The 19,032-nt window shown below is 41.8% G+C and overlaps 1 protein-coding gene across 2 annotated transcripts; it reads left to right on the top strand.

Moving 5' to 3' along the window:
- Positions 1-227: 227 nt before the first annotated feature.
- On the top strand, positions 228-18,858 carry LOC310836989 (ras-related GTP-binding protein A). 2 transcript variants are annotated; one of them, XM_083723071.1, is made up of 10 exons: positions 275-368; positions 2,505-2,538; positions 3,562-3,661; positions 7,403-7,469; positions 8,742-8,964; positions 14,100-14,195; positions 15,292-15,414; positions 16,590-16,681; positions 18,257-18,372; positions 18,618-18,858. In XM_083723071.1, exons 2-10 carry the CDS (start codon positions 2,512-2,514, stop codon positions 18,713-18,715), a joined length of 942 nt encoding a protein of 313 aa, XP_083579197.1. In that variant the 5' UTR covers positions 275-368; positions 2,505-2,511; the 3' UTR covers positions 18,716-18,858. The 2 variants fall into 2 exon arrangements, with proteins under 2 accessions (XP_083579198.1, XP_083579197.1); XM_083723072.1 differs by lacking the exon at positions 14,100-14,195 and having other exon boundaries at positions 228-368.
- Positions 18,859-19,032: the final 174 nt, after the last annotated feature.

Here is a 19,032-nt window from a genome sequence, read left to right as displayed (position 1 = left end):
TCACTCCGTCATTCAGGAGCTGAGATTGGCAGGTGGTTGGGCTAGATGACTCCTAGGTTCCCTTCTTTCTCCATCAGTCTTGGCATTCAAAAACCACATTTTCTCTCTGCCCTTTTTAAACATGGCCGCCTCGGCTTCGGGGCGCCGCGACGTCCGCTCGCCTCGCTGGCCCTGCCCTTCCTTTACGTGTCGTCGCGACGCTACGACGTTCGCTCGCCACGCGTTACTCTGCCCTTCATTTGCGTCCCTTCGTCACGCTGCCGTTTGGCTGAAGTCACCTGAGCCTCCAGCGACGTCGAGGGAGAGGTCGCTCAAGCTGCTTCGTCTCCTCCGCTGATTCTCCCCCGGGCGCGGCCGTCTGTCGCCGGGTGAGTGGATCACGCGAGGCCGGGGCTTTTGCGGCCTAGTCGAGAAAAGGGAAAAAGAAGGGAGGGTTCGTCTTCCCGAGAAGCTCAGAGGAACTCTGGTTCCTGAGGGGAATGTGGCGCTGGGGAAGGACTGCAGGGCCCCGAATACTACTACTACAGTACTACTAATTATTATTATTATTATCATCACCATTCTAACTCTAGCCAACGTCCGTAATAATTATCATAATATCATTCTATCCAACTTCCCTAATAATAATACTAACGATAATTATTATACTATTATCACTCTAGCCAACTTCAATAATAATAATAATGCTATTATCACTTGTTAATGGAGAAATCTGAGGGCTCCCAGGGCAACAGCCCTGGAATACCAGAGCAAAACAGCAGCTAGTAGGCTTGGTCTTTATTGAAGACTGTTACAGCAGGACTCCCACCTGCCACCAGGTGAAACAAGATGGAAGCCCCGAAGAAAAGAGCCCCCAAACTTTTATTAGCTGCTCATCCCCATGTTACACCCCCTCTAACTACATCATGGTTACATCACAGTTACATCATGAAAGGGAAGGTCTGGTGGCCGTAAACTGAGCATCCTGGACCCTGCCCCATCGGTCCCCTTACCCTCCACCAAACACCCATCAAGTGTCACAAAAGAGATATTCACATTTCCCTGTTTCCCAGCCAAGTTAATCCCACCCTTTTGTCTTCATCTGGGTTTGTTATTTCTGGAATGGCTACCTGTCTGGCACTCAGGTATCAGGATTCCAGGAATGATCATTCAGGCAGAGGGGCTGCTGAATAGCTGAGCTCACATGTCTATATGAATTTCTGAAGTTTTCCCAGTGAGCCAGTACAGAGATACATTTATCAGTGAATTCTTACATTTGGTATCATGCAGCAAAGGCCCTTTGAATAGATAGGAAGAAACTGTGATGCAGTGTTTTGTGGGGACAAATCACAAAAGTCACAAAAGCGATTGTGCTGATTTTGGTAGTGTGCTACATGTGCATGATATCTGCTGGAGGGGCAACCCCCCCACCTATACATAAATTCCTGCAACACACTCTAACCAACTTGCCGCCTTCTTTTTCTTCTTCTTTTTCTGCTGCTTCTTCTATTATCACTCTAGCCAACTTCCATAATAATAATAATACTATTACCACTGTAGCCAACTTCCCTACTAATGATGATGATGCTAATAATCTATTATCACTCTAGCTAACTTCCCTTTATTATTATTATTATTATTATTATTATTATTATTATTATTATTTTATCGCTCTAGCTAACTTCCATAATAATTATAATTATACTATTATCACTCTAGCCAACTTCCCTAATTATTATTATTATTATTACTCTTGTCAAATTCCATTATTATTATTATTACTTCTACTACTACAGTATTCCATAATCTCTCTAGCCAACTTCCCCTGTAATAATAATTACTATTATATATAATATGTATAACATATAATGGTATACTGTTGTACTATATACTAATATACTTATCGTATATACTGTACTCATATGTTGTTGTTGTTTAGTCATTTAGTCGTGTCTGACTCTTCATGACCCCATGGACCAGAGCACACCAGGCACTCCTGTCTTCCACTGCCTCCCGCAGTTTGGTCAAATTCATGTTTGTAGCTTCAAGAACACTGTCCAACCATCTCGTCCTCTGTCATCCCCTTCTCCTTGTGCCCTCCATCTTCTTCTTGCAGTCCATGGGACTCTCAAGAGTCTCCTCCAGCACCATAATTCAAAAGCATCAATTGTTCGGCGATCAGCCTTCTTTATGGTCCAGCTCTCACTTCCATACATCACTACTGGGAAAACCATATTAGGGATAGGGGTTAGAGATAGGAATAGGAATTAGGGACAGGAATGGGGATTGGGTTGTTATTATTATTATTAGGGTTAGGGTTAAGGCATAGGGTTGTTATTATCATCATCATCATCATCATATTACAATACTGGCTGAGGGCCTGCTGCTTTTGCCTCACCTTTTCCACACCAGGTGACTTCTATAATAATAATTATGTTAATAATAATGTTATAATGGGTGGGGTCATATTATATTATTTGTATTGTATTGTAATATTATAAAATATATATTTTTTCTCCTTGCAGGCGTGTGATGCCAAACGCAGCCATGAAGAAGAAGGTGAGGGCTGTAGTTTCTCTTGGCCTGCTGCTTATGCAGTTAAACCTTGGACCCCAAACACCTCCGTTTTGTAAAGATTTTCTCTTTTCAGTTACTTTCTAGTGAAAAGGCTGTTTATCAGAAATAAGGATTCATTTAAAGTTTTTCAAGTCATAAGTTTTTTTTATTTAAAAAATTGTTTCAGCACATCAGCTAACAAACATGGATACATATGTGATCATGTTTTTGTTTTGGCGAAATAAATTGTTTCAATTGCTATGAAGGAAATGATTATTTTTCTCCTTCCGATCAAGTACAGCAAAAAAACTAGTCCAAATATAAGTAGTTGACTTACTAAACCTCACCATCATTTCATAATTATTGGTCTATACATTTCTAAGAGAAGAAGCAAATCAGTCACTTTTGAGATAATGATATATCAAATTCACCCTGGATATACCGTAACTGTGAAAACTACACTGAAAATATATTATTCCAAAAAGGAAAGCTTCCTCCTGTTGTCAGTATTAGGAGGATACCAGCAAGCCTAAACCTGAAACAGGATTTAAATCAAGTCTTACTGACTTGTGGTTTCAATCGTGATTTAAATTGTGATGCTATAATGTTCTTGTTTTAGTGAAATAAATTGTTATGTTATGAAGGAAATGATTCTTTTTCTCCTTCCAATCAAGTACAGCAGAAAATGGGTCCAAATAGAAGCAGCTGAGTGATGAAGCCTCTCCATAATTTCATAGGATGCCGGCGAGGCTGAAGCTTTTTTGTAAAAGAGGGTTTAAATCAAATCTTACTGACGAGTTTTTTAAGTTGTGATTTAAATCGATTTGATTGAAATCAAATTCACCCTCAATAATAAATAATGTAATTATTTATACACTGTCTATCCAGATGGGTTTTCCCAGCCACTCAGGGTGGCTCCGAACAGAATAATAATAATAACCCTTTCTCTAACCCCTAACCCTAACAACAACAACAACAACAACAATTTTATTAATAATTTTATGTTTTATTCTTTATTCGCCCCAGGTTCTCCTGATGGGCAAGAGCGGCTCTGGCAAAACCAGCATGAGGTCCATCATCTTTGCCAACTACATCGCCCGCGACACCCGCCGACTGGGCGCCACAAGTAAGAGGAAGGGTGCTGGGTAGAGATGGGGAAAAAATAAAATAAAAATGGCGGAGGGACAAGGTTTTATTGCCATTTCCCCCAAATTCATTTGATTTCATTCAAGTTAATTTAATAGCACAAATTCATTGGATTTCAATCAAGTTAATTCAATTTCTTGTTGTTATTATTACTACTACTGCTGAGAACCTTGCAACCTTTGCTGTCGCTTGCTCATTTTTTTTTATTATTATTAGGGAAAGAACCGTGCCAGAATAATAAAAAGAAGAATGAACTTTTTCTGCTTTTTCAGCTCGTTCTTATTATTCATGCTCATTCTTCTGGTGCTGCTGTTCTTGGCCAGATGATGATGATAATAATAATAGGAATAATAGGAATAATAATAATAATAGGAATAGGAATACGAATAATAATAATAATCTCATTTTCTTCTTCAGTTCGTTCTTCTTCAAGCTCATTCTTCTTCTTCTTCTGGTTCTGCTGTTCTTGGCCTGATGATGAGGATGATGATAGGAATAATAATCTCATTTTCTTCTTCTTCAGCTCGTTCTACTTATTCAAGCTCATTTTCATTCTTATTTTGTTGCTGCTGCTCTTTGCCAAATGATGATGAAAATAACGATAATAATAGGAATAATAATTTCTTTTTCTTCTTCATCTTCTTTTTCAGTTCATTCTTCTTATTCAATCTCATTCTTCTTCTCATTCTGGTGCTGCTGTTCTTGGCCAAATGAAGATGATGATGATGATGATAATAATAATAATAATAGGAATAATAATTTCTTCTTCTTCCTCCTCCGCCTCGTCCTGCTCTTTTTCAGCTCATTCTCATTCAAGATCCTTCTTATTCTGGCACTGTTGTTCTTTGTTAAATGAGGATGAAAATAATGAGAATAGTAGGAATAATTATCTCAATTTCTATTTCTTTTTCTTCTTCAAGCTCATTCTTCTTCTGCTGCTGTTCTTTGGCAAACAATAATTCTTCTTTGGAAATCACTTGTAGCCGAGTAAGATTGTCTTCCATAAACACGGTTTTAACAATGAGTCCGTAAGTGACTGTGGAGGCCAGTTCTGGATCCACACGTCCTTCCACAGTGGGGACATTGGCTTCGAGGCGAGAGTTGACCACGGTGAGGGCTTGCCAAGCATGCCTTCCTCTTAGCACATTTCTCCCTTGCGTCCTGAGTTTGAGTGTCTTCAAAGCCCATGACACCTTTGGTCAAGGCTGTTCTCCAACTGGAGCGCTCACAAGCCAGTGTTTCCCAGTTGTCAGTGTTTATACTACATTTTTTAAGATTTGCCTTGAGACAGTCTTTAAACCTCTTTTGCTGACCACCAGCATTATGCTTTCAATTTTTAAGTTCGGAATAGAGTAGTTGCTTTGGAAGACGATAATCAGGCATCCCCACAACATGACCGATTGTTGAAGAATCATTGCTTCAACACTGGTGACCTTTGCTTCTTCCAGTACACTCCAGTTTGCCTGTCTTCCCAAGTGATGTGTAATTTTTTTTGGATATACTGTTGATGGAATCTTTTGAGAAGCTGGAGGTGGCATTTATAAGTGGTCCATGTTTCACAAGCATACAGTAAGGTTGGTAGTACAATAGCTTTGTAAACAAGCATTTTGGTTTCCCTGCCAGTGTCCCGGTCCTCAAACACTTGGCCCTTCATTTGTGAGAAAACCGCACTTGCAGAGCTCAGGTGATTCTGGATTTTGGAATCAATGTCAGCCCTTGCGGAAAGATAACTCTCTAGGTAGGAGAAGTGATTGACATTTTCCAACGTTACACCACTGAGTTGGATTTGTGGCGCTGCAGAGGGGTTATTTTGTACTTGTTGGTGCAGCACTTTGGTTTTTGGATATTGAGTGACAGGCCAAGCTTTTTGTAAGCTTCTGCAGAGATGGTTTGGAGGTCATCCTCTGAGCATGCACACACTACATTGTCACCAGCATATTGAAGCTCTATGATGGAAGTTATGGTAACCTTACTTTTTGCTTTCAGCCTGCTCAGATTGAAGAGCTTTCCATCTGTTTGATATATTATTTCTACTCTGGTGGGGAGTTTCCCTTGGACAAAGTGTAGGATCATGGCAACGAAAATAATGAATAGAGTTGGGGCAATAACACAACCCTGTTTAATACCTGATCCCACTGTGAATGGTTCACTTTGAGAGGCATTGTTATCTGTGATTGTTGCTGTCATATGCCGTATTTTTCGCTCTATTAGACGCACTGGACCATAAGACGCAATTAGTTTTTAGGTGAGGAAAACAAGAAATAAGAAAGCAACGCAAAGCCTCCTGAGCAAAGAGGGAGCGCTCCTCCCTCTTCGCTCAGGAGGCTTTGCGGGGCTATCCCTGAAGCCAGGAGAGCAAGCGGAATCGGTGCACACCATTCCCTCTTGCCCTCCTGGCTTCAGCGGAAGCAAGCCTACTGGCTTCTCCCCGCCTCCCGCAAGAGCCGTGCGCTCTTTAAAGGGAGCATGGCTCTTGGGGGCTTTTCTGGGAGGTGGGGGGAAGGGACAGAGCCGTGTGCTCTGTCCCTTCCCCCACCTCCCGCAGAAAAGGGATAGCCGTAAGAAGCCTCCGCAGAAGCCAGGGATAGCCGTAGGAAGCCTCCGCAGGGCAGTGGGATGAAGGCTCCCTGCTGCCCTGCGGAGGCTTTGCGCCGCCAAGGCAGAAGCTAAAACAGCAAGAGGGAGCACTGCACAGCGCTCCCTCTAGCTGTTCTGATTTCTGGGGTAGCCCGCGAAGCCTCCTCAGGGCAGCGGGGAGCCTTCATCCTGCTGCCCTGCGGAGGCTTCGTGGGCTACCCCAGAGCTGCTCAGGGCTGGAGGGGGAAGCCTGGGTCCCCCCCCCTCAGCCACAAAGAGCAGCTCAGGGAGCAGCGGACAGGCTGCACGCAGCCTTCCCGCTGCTCCCAGAGCTTGTCGGGGCTGGCGGGGGAAGCCCCGGTTGGTTTGCCGGCACCCGGGGTTTCACCAGCCAGTCCCAAAGAACAGCTCAGGAGTGTGCCGCATTCCGGCAGTTTAGCTTCAGAGACCACACACTCCATAAGACACACAGACCTTTCCCTTTAGTTTTTAAGAGGAAAAAATGCATCTTATGGAGTGAAAAATATGGTAATCCTAGAGGAGTCGAATGACGGAGGGCAGCCAATCATGGAGGGCAGCCAATTTTCAGAATGACAGTCCACAGGGCATTATGATTTACAGTGTTGAAGGCTTTAGTCAGGTCAATAAACGCCATATACAGGGGTTGGTTTTGCTCTCTGCATTTTTCTTGAAGCTGTCGAGCGGTGAAAATCATGTCCACTGTCTCCCTAGAAGGCTGAAAACAATTTTGGGATTCAGGAAGGGTCACCTTGGATATTGTTACGAGGCGGTTTGCTAAGATCCTTGCAAGAATTTTGCCAGCTGCAGCTAAAAGAGAGATGCCTCAATAGTTTCCACAATCAGTTCCATTACCTTTTTTAAAAGAGATTGATAATTTTGGCATCCCTAAAGTCTGCTGTGATTTCTTCTCTTTCCCAGATTTTTTTGATGAGCTTGTGAAGTTGTTATGTAAGTTCAGTTCCACCCACTTTTAAGATTTCGGCAGGTATCCCATCAGGTCCACTGGCTTTGTTGTACTACTACTAATAATAACGTTATTCTTTATACACTGCCCATCTGGGCGGCTCCCAACAGAATAATTATAATAATAACAATAATAACAATAACATTTTGCCCCTTACAGTTGACGTGGAGCACTCGCATGTCCGCTTCCTGGGCAACCTGGTCCTCAACCTCTGGGACTGCGGTGGGTAAGTACCTCTTGCCCCCCCTTGCCATGTTAAAAGGGACCCCTGGCAGTCATCCAGTCTGACCCGCCGCTAGGCGGGACTCTCGCCTCAAACATCCTGTACAGACGGCCGCCTGCCCTCCGCTTGAAATCCAGACAATGGAAATCACAATTTAAACCTCTCGCCAGGACAGCTCAGATTTTGCTGGCATCCTTCTCATCCTGATTTTTCTCATTTCAATTCCCATTCGATTCCAGATTTAAATCAGCCAGACTTCCCTAAACATGGCTGCCTTCAGATGTCTGGGGAAACCCAGCTGGATGGGCGGGGTATAAATAAAATACTACTAATAATAATGATGATTTAAATCAAATTGATATAAATCATGATCTAGATCAGTAGTCAGCAAGGAATTAAATCTTTTTTTACAGAAAGGTTCAACCTTGCTGGCATCCTCTTAATATGGACAACCGTAGGAAGGTTTCCTTTTTGGAATACAGTGGTACCTGTATTACATACACTTCAGGTTACATACGCTTCAGGTTACAGACTCCATTCACCCAGAAATAGTACCTCTGGTTAAGAAGTTTGCTTCAGGATGAGAACAGAAATCGTGCACCAGCAGCGCGGCAGCAGCAGGAGGCCCCATTAGCTAAAGTTAAGAACAGTTTCAGGTTAAGAACAGACCTCCAGAACGAATTAAGTACTTAACTCGAGGTACCACTGTAATAAAATCCCTTTTTTTACAGAGAGGTTCAACCTTGCTGGCCTCCTCTTAATATGGACAAGCAGAGGGAGGTTTCCTTTTTGGAAGAATAAGATGCCTTTTTTAGCAGGAAGACTCAGTCTTGCTGGCATCCTCTGAATATGGACAAGCGGAGAAACGTTTCCTTTATAGAATCCTCAATTCACAGAGTGGTTTTTACACTGATATGCTGAGTGGATTTCATTTAAATCCACCATTTAAATCCCTGGTCCGTAACATTTAAATCCAATCGAAATCTTCAGCCTTGCTGGCAACCTCTGAATAGGGACAATACTTTTTGAAATAAAAAAAAAATCCCTTTTTTCAGAAAGGTTCCGCCTTGCTAGCCCCCTCTGAAATGGCATGAAATGGCCTGAATTGGTTGCCCAGCCTGGAAAATTGATGATAATAATAATAATAAACTTTTATTTGTATCCTGCCCTCCCTGACTGAGACCGGTCAAACCTGTTTTGAATTGGCATAGAACTGAAATTTGAAACTGCTTTTTTAACTGGGATAAAATAATTTAAATCCCCCGGTTTTCTCAGCCAGGACACCTTCATGGAGAACTACTTCACCAGCCAGAGGGACAACATATTCCGCAACGTCGAGGTTCTGATTTACGTCTTTGACGTCGAGAGTCGGGAGCTTGAGAAGGACATGCACTACTACCAGTCGTGCCTGGAAGCCATCTTGCAGAACTCGCCTGATGCCAAAGTCTTCTGCCTGGTCCACAAGATGGACTTGGTCCAGGAGGATCAGCGCGAGCTGGTGAGCGAAAAGGGGACCCCTGGCTTTAATTCTACCAAAGGTTTCCAGGGTCATGGGGGTTGCCAGCGAGGCTGAACCTCTGTAAAGGAAAGGAAACTTGCCTCCAATTTGCCGTATTGAGAGGGTGTCAGCAAAGCTGGCATGAGGGATAGGGTTATTATTCTTATTCTTATTCTTATTCTTATTATTTTATTTTGGGAGCCGCCCAGAGTGGCTGGGGTATAAAGAATAAATTATTATTATTATTATTATTATTATTATTATTATTAGAAATAGGGATAGAGATAGGGATAGGACTTGGTGTTAGGGATAGGGTTCTTCCTCCTCCTCCTCCTCCTCCTCCTCCTCCTCCTCCTCCTCCTCCTTCTTCTTCTTCTTCTTTTTGTGTTGGGAGCTGCCCAGAGTGCCTGGGGAAAGCCAGCTGGATGGGCAGGTTATTATTATTAGGGTTAGGGATAGAGATAGGGGTTAGGGGTATCGGGTTTAGGAGGGTTGCCAGCAAGGCTGAACCTCTGCTTAAAGAAAGGAAAGCTGTCTCTGGCCGTATTAAGAGGGTGCCAGTGAGGCTGGACTTAGGGATTAGGGATAGGGTTGTTGTTGTTATTGTTGTTGTTGTTATTATTATTATGTTGTTGTTGGGAGGCTCCCAGAATGGCTGGGGAAACCCAACCAGATAGGCGGTGTGTAAATAAATCATCATCATTTTTATTGAGGATGGATTTGATTTCAGTTGAATTGATTGAAATCACGATTTAAATCACTAGTCAGTAAGACTTGATTTAAACCCTTTTTATTTTGACACAAATGTCCAGCCTCGCTGGTACCCTCTCAATATGGCCAATTGGAGGCAGGTTTCCTCTTCGGAACCGTGAAATCCTTCCTGAACGTCCGCATAAAGGAAGGATTTTACAGTTCTGGAAAGGAAAGCTGCCTCTGATTGGCCATATTAAGAAATGCTGCCAGGGTAGAAGAGGGAGAAGTGAGGCGAATATTAAAGGAGGTAAACACAAAGAAGGCTATGGGCCCGGATGGGGTGGCTGGCAGGGTGCTAAGAGATTGTTCCGACCAACTGGCAGGAATCTTTTTGAAGATTTTTAACCAGTCTCTGGCCCAAGCCACCGTTCCACCCTGTCTGAAATCCGCTACCATTATACCCTTGCCAAAAAAACCAAAGAACAGTTTCAGGTTAAGAATGAACCTCTGGAACGAATTAAGTTCTTAACCAGAGGTACCATTGTATTAGATTTTCTGTAAAACCGTTCCCAACGGATCAGGATGGGTTCCCACGTCTCTGCGGATTTCATCATGAATACGGGAACGCTGCAGGGGTGCGTGGTTGAGCCCGCTTTTATATACACTCTGTACAGCTGACTGGGCCCCCAAAAATCCCAGTAATAAGATCATTAAGTTTGCAGATGATACAACGGTAGTTGGTTTAATCACGGCTGGAGAGGGGGAGGTGGCCTATAGGAAGTTGAGCAGTTGGGGGAGTGGTGCAGGAAAAACAACTTACTCCTTAACTTAAATAAAACAAAAGAGATTATTGTGGACTTTAGGAAATGTAAATTGAATATTCAGTGACTTATTATTGAGGGGAAGTGTGTGGAACAGGTCTTGGTGTTTTGATTTCTGGGAATGGAGTTGAGAGATGACCTAACCTGGGGAGAAAACAGCAAGACCTTATGAAGAGAGCACAGCAGAGGTTATATTTTCTGAGAATCCTCTGGAAAAATAATCTTTCAAAGGACCTGTTGATGGCATTTTACCATTGTACTGATGAGAGTGTATTAACTTACGGTCTGTGTGTGTGGTTTGGGAGCTGTACGGTCGGGGGGGGGGGGAGCTGTCCAGGGTTGTAAAGCCTGCAGGGAGAATAACTGGGTGCACTCTTCCCACCTTGGATCAAATCTATGCTTCCAGGTGCCATAGGAAACTGCAGAGATAGTGCAGGCTAGTGCGCACACAGGGTTATAAAGACTGGGACTAGCCTCATGAGAAACAGTTTCTATCCAAATGCTATTTTGGTTTTAAACGCAGTGTAAGGTAATCTCTATGGGAGTATATTGTATTTAATTATGGGTGTTAAGTTGTGGGTGAACATATCAGACGACACAGCGATTCTTCAGACAGCTCTTGTTTATTCACAGGCCAGAACAGAACTGAATTGAAGGGTTCAGCCAACCTGCTTATATAGAGCTCAACTACATGGCAATAATAACAACTTTCTGTAACTATCCAATCACTGAACGTTACTTTCAATTCCTTATTTGCATATGCGGACCTGAGTGAAAACTATCTACATTATCCCCCTGCTGGCCCAGGGTGAGAACTTCAGTAAATAATAATAATAATAATAATAATAATAATAATAATAAATTTTATTTATATCCTGCCCTCCCCAGCCGAAGCCGGGCTCAGGGCTGTAAACAACTATAAAACAGTACAAAAGTACAACACAAACAACACTCTAAAATCATTCATTATAAAATTAATTCAAATCAAGCCACTGGCAATCATTGGGCCAGAGCTCCGCGAAGATTGCCGAGGGAGAGAGTCAGGCTGTGCCCTGACCAAAGGGCTGGTGGAACAGCTCTGTCTTGCAGGCCCTGCAGGGCCCTAGTCTCTTGTGACAGAGTGTTCCACCAGATCGGAGCCACAGCCGAAAAAGCCCTGGCTCTAGTTGAGGCCAGCCTAACCTCTCTGTGGCCTGGGACCTTCAAGATGTTTTTATTTGAAGACCGTAAGTTTCTCTGTGGGGCATACCAGGAGAGGCGGTCCCGTAGGTACGAGGGCCCTAGGCCGTATAGGGCTTTAAAGGTTAAAACCAGCACCTTAAACCTGATCCTGTACTCCACCAGTGTGTCTGGTATAGCACCGGGTGAATGTGATCTCGCAGCGAAGACCCCGTAAGGAGTCTCGCTGCAGCATTCTGCACCCGCTGGAGTTTCTGGATCAGTCTCAAGGGCAGCCCCATGTAGAGCGAGTTACAATAATCCAATCTGGAGGTGACCGTCACGTGGATCACAGTGGCTAGGTCAGGGCGAGAGAGGCAAGGAGCCAACTGCTTAGCTTGGCGGAGCTGGAAAAATGTCACTTTTGTTATAGCTGCAATCTGCGCCTCCATGGAAAGGGAGGTGTCGAAGATTACACCCAAACTCTTAACGGATGGTGCTGGCACTAATTGCGCCCCCGCAAGAGATGGGAGTTGCCCCCCGAATCGGAACTCGCAGTGCATTGCAGCCTGTCGGAGGGCGGTGGTGTAGTTGTTAATTGACTCCCCCTCTGCCTGGTTCTGGTGGTAGAACGCATGGCGGGCAGCAATCTCGGACGGCTTTGGCACATAGTGGTTGCGGAGCGTCTCTTGAATCGTGTCCCGCGGTGTTGCCTGGACTGCTACAGGCGCAACCAATGCTCGCGCCTTCTCAAACACCTCAGGCCCACAGAGGCTGAGGAATAGGCCCCGCTTGCGCTCCTTTGATACTTCGGTCAGCTCGTTGGCTTGGAGGTAGCAGTCAAACTGAGCGAGGTAGGCATCTCATGATTCAGAGGCTGGGGCAAACGGCGGTAGAGGCATGAGTGAAGTCATGGTTCTGATGCCAACGTGGAGGGCGATGGATAGAACACAGTGCTCTAGCCAGAACGGTCAGCTCTGAATTGGTTCTGTTCAGTGATTTCGCTCCGTGTTTCAGCTCAGTGATTCAGCTCAGCTCAGAGGGTGGCTGTGTCTGGCTGTGCTCTGATATCCATCAATCCCATCCTTGTCGCCAGTGTTAAGTTGTGGGTGAACATATCAGACAACACAGTGATTCTTCAGACAGCTCTTGTTTATTCACAGGCCAGAACAGAACAGGGCTGAAGGGTTCAGCCAACCTGCTTATATAGAGTTCAACTACATGGCAACAGTAACAACTTTCTGTAACGATCCACTCACTGTCACTTTCAATTCCTTATTTCCTGGGTGAAAAATATCTACAGTATCCCCCTGCTGGCCCAGGGTGAGAACTTCAGTACATAACAATGGGGTAGTTTTTAGGGGGTTAACCAGGCTGGGATAACAGGCTTGTTGGTTTTTGAATGTCTGATGTAGATTTTTTAATTCGTTCTGGAGGTCCATTCTTAACCCGAAACTGTTCTTAAACTGAAGCACCACTTTAGTTAATGGGGCCTCATGCTGCTGCCCGCCACCGCCTCGCGATTTCTGTTCTCATTCTGAAGCAAAGTTCTTAACCCGAGGTACTATTTCTGGGTTAGCGGAGTCTGTAACCTGAAGCGTATGTAACCCGAGGTACCACTGTATTATGTTAGGAGCCGCCCGACACCCAGCCAGATTAGCAGGGAATTATAGGGATAGGGGTTGGAGACTCAGGTTTTCAGTCTTAGGAGGGTTGCCAGCGAGGATTTTAGGGTTCTGGAAAGGAATTCCGATTGGCCATATTGAGAGGGTGTCAGCAAGGCTGAACCTTTCTGTAAAAAAGGGATTTTATTATTCCAAAAAGGAAACCTCCCTCTGATTGTCCAAATTAAGAGCAGGCCAGCAAAGCCTGAGTCTGACTGATTTAAATCTGGATTTGAATCGGGATTTAAATGAGAAAAATCACGATGAAGAGGATGCCAGCATGGCTGAGCTGTACTGTAAAGAAGGAATTTAAACCCAGTTGGACGGGCGAGGGGTTTAAATTGTGATTTCCATCCATCGCTTAGATTTCAAGCAGAGGCTGGGCGGCCATCTGTCCAGGCTACTTGAGGAGAGAGTCCTGCCTGGTGGTGGGTCAGACTTGGTGACCGCCAGGTGTCCCTTTTAACTTGGCGAGGTACTTATCCGTCACATTCCTAGAGGTTGAGGACCAGGTTGCCCAGGAAGCAGACGGGCGAGTGCTCCATGTCGACTGCAAGGGGCAAAATATGATCATGATCATGATCATGATCATTCTGTTGGGAGCCACCTAGATGGGCAGTGTATAAAGAATAACATTATTATTATTTTATGATTCTGAAAAGTATTCTCCCTCTTGAGAGGCTGAACCTTTCTGTAAATAGATTTAAATCAAGTTTGATAGGCGAGGGATTTCTATGGGGAAGGGGCACCAGGGTCATCTAGTCCAACCCGCTGCCAAGATGGATTTTGTCTCCTGCAGATTTTCAAGGAGAGGGAGGAGGATTTGAAGCGGCTCTCGCGCCCGCTGGAGTGCGCCTGCTTTCGGACCTCCATCTGGGATGAAACTCTCTACAAGGTGTGACTGAAATATATATATATATATATATACATTTTGCTCATACAGTTGTACCTTGGTTCCCAATGCCCTCAAACTCTGACCTTTCAGTTCTTCAATTCAACTGAATAACACAATTTCCTTGAAGTTAATTTCATTGAAATTTCATAACACAAATTCATTCGATTTGATTTAAACTCCATTGAAATTCAACTTAATTTCATAGCACCAATTCATTCGATTTCATTCGATTTCATTCAAGTTGATTCAGTTTCATTCAAATTCATTCAATTTCATAGCACAAATTCATTCAATTTCATTTAAGTGAATTCCTTTGAAATTCAACTTAATTTCATAGCACCAATTCATTTGATTTCATTTGATTTGATTCAAGTTGATTTGGTTTCCTTCAAATTAATTCAATTTCATTCAAATTAATTCAATTTAAAAGCACCAATTCATTTGTTTTCATTCAATTTCGTTCAAATTAATTTAGTTTAATAGCACAAATTCATTTGATTTCATTCAAGTTAATTCAATTTCATTCAAATTAATTCAATGCACCTGCTTCCAGACCTCCATCTGGGATGAAACGCTCTACAAGGAGCGCCTGAAATCTTTTATTTTCTTTCTTTTTTTGCCCATATAGTTGTACCTCGTACCCCCTCAAACTCGGGCCTTTGGTACGGGATGCTAGCAAGGTTGAGCCTTTCTGTAAAAAATGGATTCATCATCAATATTATTATTATTATTATTATTATTATTATTATTCCTTCCTGCGATTGTCACTATTAAGAAAATGCAAGCAAGGTTGAAACTTTCTGTAAAAAGGGATTTTATCAGGAGCTCCCTGCTGCCAATTGGAAACCATGGTTTAGTTTCCGGGCGGACTTCTGGAATGGACTCCGTATGACTTGCCAACGTGCGACTCGTTTTTGCAAAGGAAAAAAACTACCTTAATTCAAGTGAATTCGGTTTAGTTTAATTTCATAACACCAATTCATTCAATTTCGTTCAACTGAGTTTCATTTAATAGCACAAATTTGTTTGATTTCATTCCTTAATTTGATTTAATAACACAAATTAATTTGATTTCATTCGATTTTTTGCGGGGCAGGCGTGGTCGAGTATAGTCTACCAGCTTATCCCCAACGTTCAGCAACTGGAGACCAACCTGAGGAATTTTGCGCAGATCATTGAAGCCGACGAGGTCCTTCTTTTTGAGCGGGCGACTTTCCTGGTAAGATTATTGTTGTTGATGATGATAATGATGTTATTAGGGTTAGGAATAGGGATTAGAGATAAGGTTGTTGTTGTTGTTGTTGTTGTTGTTGTTGTTGTTGTTGTTGTTGTTATGTTGGGAGCCGCTGTCAGGGCTACAGATAGTCTTCCTGAGCAGCTGCCAGCCCGGGCAGAGAGCCAAATGCAGATAAGAGAGGTGGCCGTGGAAAATCATTCCCAGGAAGTAGGAGAAGGGTCATCTCCCAGGCTAGGGGAATCTGCAGATAGCCTTTCAGAGATGGCAGGTCAGCCTTTGAGTATTCCCGAGCGTAGAAAAGGGGGAGTACAGGATAGGGGGCAAACTATGTCACAATATGCTAAGAGAAGGTTCCTCCCACAGTGCTTTCGTCGAAGGAAATGCGACACTTCGCACTCAGTCGAGTCATCATCTTAAAGTGGAGACTGACTCCCAGGAGAGGAGCTCTCAGCAATCTGTAATCTTTTTGGAAGAAAACCAACCTTTTAATGAACTACGATCACTCACATTTCACTGCTGCTACCGCCACCTAGAGTGGCTGAGGAAACCCAGTCAGATGGGTGGGGTATAAAGAATAAATTATTATTATTATTATTATTAGGGTTAGGGTTAGGGTTAGGGACAGGAATAGGGATTAGTGATAGGGTTGTTATTGTTATTGTTATTATTATTTTTTATTATTAGGGTTAGGGATAAGGTTTAGAGATAGGGATAGAAGCTGGGGATCTGGATTCGGGATAGGATTATTATTATCATTATTATCATTATTTGTTATTAAATAAATTAATAAATAAATGGTTTAAATTCTATTAAGGAAATGACTGTTTTTCTCTTTCCAATAAAGTAAGACTTGATTTAAATCCTTTGCTGGCCTCCTCTTAATATTGACAGTTGTAGGAAATCCTTAACTGACAAGCGATCTAAACCGTTATTTAAATTGATTTGATTCAAATCAAATTCACCCTGCTCTAAAAATGTATCATTCTGAAAAGAAAACCTTCATTTGCTCGTTGATATTCAGAAGATGCCAGCAGGTCTGAACCTTTCTGTAAAAAAAGATTTTGTTTGCCTCTCCAGCAAAGCATTCTGGGAAAGGAATTGGGCAATGCTTTCTGTAGAAATAAAAGAAATTTATTATAGTTTTCCCCTCCCTACAGGTGATTTCCCACTATCAGTGCAAAGAGCAGAGAGACATCCACCGATTTGAGAAAATCAGCAATATCATCAAACAATTCAAACTGAGCTGCAGGTGAGAAACATGTTACTTTAGATGGCTGTTTCGGGGTGGGGGTGGAATTCTGGAAAATAGCTTGGCAGCCGTGACATGGAAATTAGGTCTGTCTCATTATTATAATCATGTATAAGCTTAATTGATAACATCAAATATAATTTATAATTTCAATCCTAAAATTATAATCCTAAAATTTAAAATTCTTCAAATGCAAGTTTTAATTTAATTGATTATTTAATTATAAAATACAATAAAATAAAATGAGGTGATAATGTTGTCGATTAATTGACAAGTCTAAATGTAATTTTTTATTTTTACCTTCTTATATTTATTTTAAAATGTGACAATTGAAATGATGAAAGATAAGTAGGAAAAATTACAAATGCTATTACGTAGAAAGGAAATACGGTAACCATGAGGCTGGAGGGAGTGAAGTCGATTAACTGACAAGTCTAAAATGTCAATTTAAACTGTTTCCCAAATACAGTTCACAAGATTGGCAATTAATTGATAATATTTCTAAGTTTAATACAGATTTAATGTAGTATTTGTATTTGGTTTATTCTATTTATAAATTTAGTACAGATTTAATATAATATTTATCTTTGTTTTATAATTCAATTTATATTTACAAATGTAGCTTAAATGTGATATAATATTCATGCTTAATTTGCACTATTTATAAATTTAAAACTGATTTAATATTTATATTTATTTCATAATATTGATAAATTTGATATATATATTTAATTTGCACTATTTATAAATTTAAGACACTCTATAATATTTATATTTAATTTATTCTATTTATAAATGTAAGGCAGGTTTAATATATTTTTATTTATTTTATAGTATAATTTATAAATATGATAGAAATCTAATAAAGTTATATTTAATTTATACTTTTTTATAAATTTGATACGGATTTAATATATTTATTTGATAATATTTATAAATTTGATATAAATCAAATATTTATATTTAAATTACAATACAGTGGCACCTCTGGTTGCGAACGGGATCCGTTCTGGAGCCCTGAGCAGAAAGCAACCCGCGTCTGTGTGTGCGCGGGTCGTGATTCGCCGCACACATTTTGAGCATCTGCACATGCGTGAGTGGCGAAACCTGGAAGTAACCCTTTCTGTTACTTCCGGGATGCCACGGGACGCAACCTGAAAACGCTCAACCTGAAGCGTCTTTAACCCGAGGTATGAATGTATTTATAATTTTAATACAGATTTAATATATTTATATTTAATTTACTCTATGGATAAATCTAATGTAGATTTAATATAACATAACATTTATAATAAATTTATAATAAAATTTATAAAATTTAATAGTTTTAATATATGTTTATTTTATAATCTTTTTCAATTCAATAAAATTTTAATATATTTTAAAATTTAATGCAGATTTAATACTTATATTGAATTTATAATATTTATAAATTTGATGTAAATATAATCTACTATTAATACTGAATTCATGACATTAAAATCCAAATAAATATCAATTTCTAAAATCAAAAACTGCAAATCTGAATCCTGGAATGTTTGAGCTGTGCTCATAAATGTCCTCCCCCACCACCAGCAAACTGGCCGCCTCCTTCCAGAGCATGGAGGTGCGCAATTCGAATTTCGCCGCCTTCATCGACATCTTCACCTCCAACACCTACGTAATGGTCGTCATGTCCGACCCTTCCATACGTAAGTTTGAAAGGCTCGGGTTCAAATCCTCCACAAATCCAGTGGCAAGGAGTTCCATGGGTATCAGAAAGGTGGGAAAGCGCTCAGGTGCCGGGGGAATCCAATGGTGGGGAATTCCGCAGTTATGGGAAAATTTGGAAAGTGCTCCTTTGAATGGTCCAATGTTGTGGGAATCCAGTGGTGGGGAGTTCTGCAGGTATGGGGAAGCCAGGAAACTCATCCCTCCTCTCCCGGCTCACTTCCAGCTTCTGCCGCCACCCTGATCAACATCCGCAACGCTCGCAAGCACTTTGAGAAGCTGGAGAGGGTAGACGGGCCCAAGCACAGCCTCCTCATGCGCTGAGCGGCACAGCGCCGACTGCTTCTGCCCAGGGAGGCTCAGCCGACGCTGGAAAAGGGTGCAACCGTCTGCAACTCTCGAAATGGCAATTAAATTTGGAATGTTATGAGATAATAAAAGCACATCCTGTATGTCTAATAAATGCACCACTGTCTGTCTCTTCTGTTGTTGCTTAAAATCTTCGCCAGATGAAAACTGTTCTTGCGGCGCTATCACCTTTGCCAACAGCGCTCCTGTTTTCCCTTCTGGAGTTCTGCAGAGCCCAAGTGAATAATAATAATAATAATAATAATAATAATAATAATAATAATAAATGATTT

The sequence above is a fragment of the Podarcis gaigeae genome (assembly GCF_964106915.1).
Source record: "Podarcis gaigeae genome assembly, chromosome: Z".
NCBI classification, from domain to species: Eukaryota; Metazoa; Chordata; class Lepidosauria; order Squamata; family Lacertidae; genus Podarcis; species Podarcis gaigeae.
The sequence above is the reverse complement of the archived record's forward strand: the minus strand, read 5'-3'. Positions and strand labels throughout refer to the sequence as shown.

Bases quoted from the DNA above. Each gene is read 5' to 3' on its own strand.
- LOC310836989 (XM_083723071.1), top strand. From the start codon at position 2,512: ATGCCAAACGCAGCCATGAAGAAGAAG. The intron at 3,662-7,402 runs GTAAGAGGAAGG...TGCCCCTTACAG, and splicing joins CCGCCGACTGGGCGCCACAA to TTGACGTGGAGCACTCGCAT. The intron at 15,415-16,589 runs GTAAGATTATTG...CCCTCCCTACAG, and splicing joins TTGAGCGGGCGACTTTCCTG to GTGATTTCCCACTATCAGTG.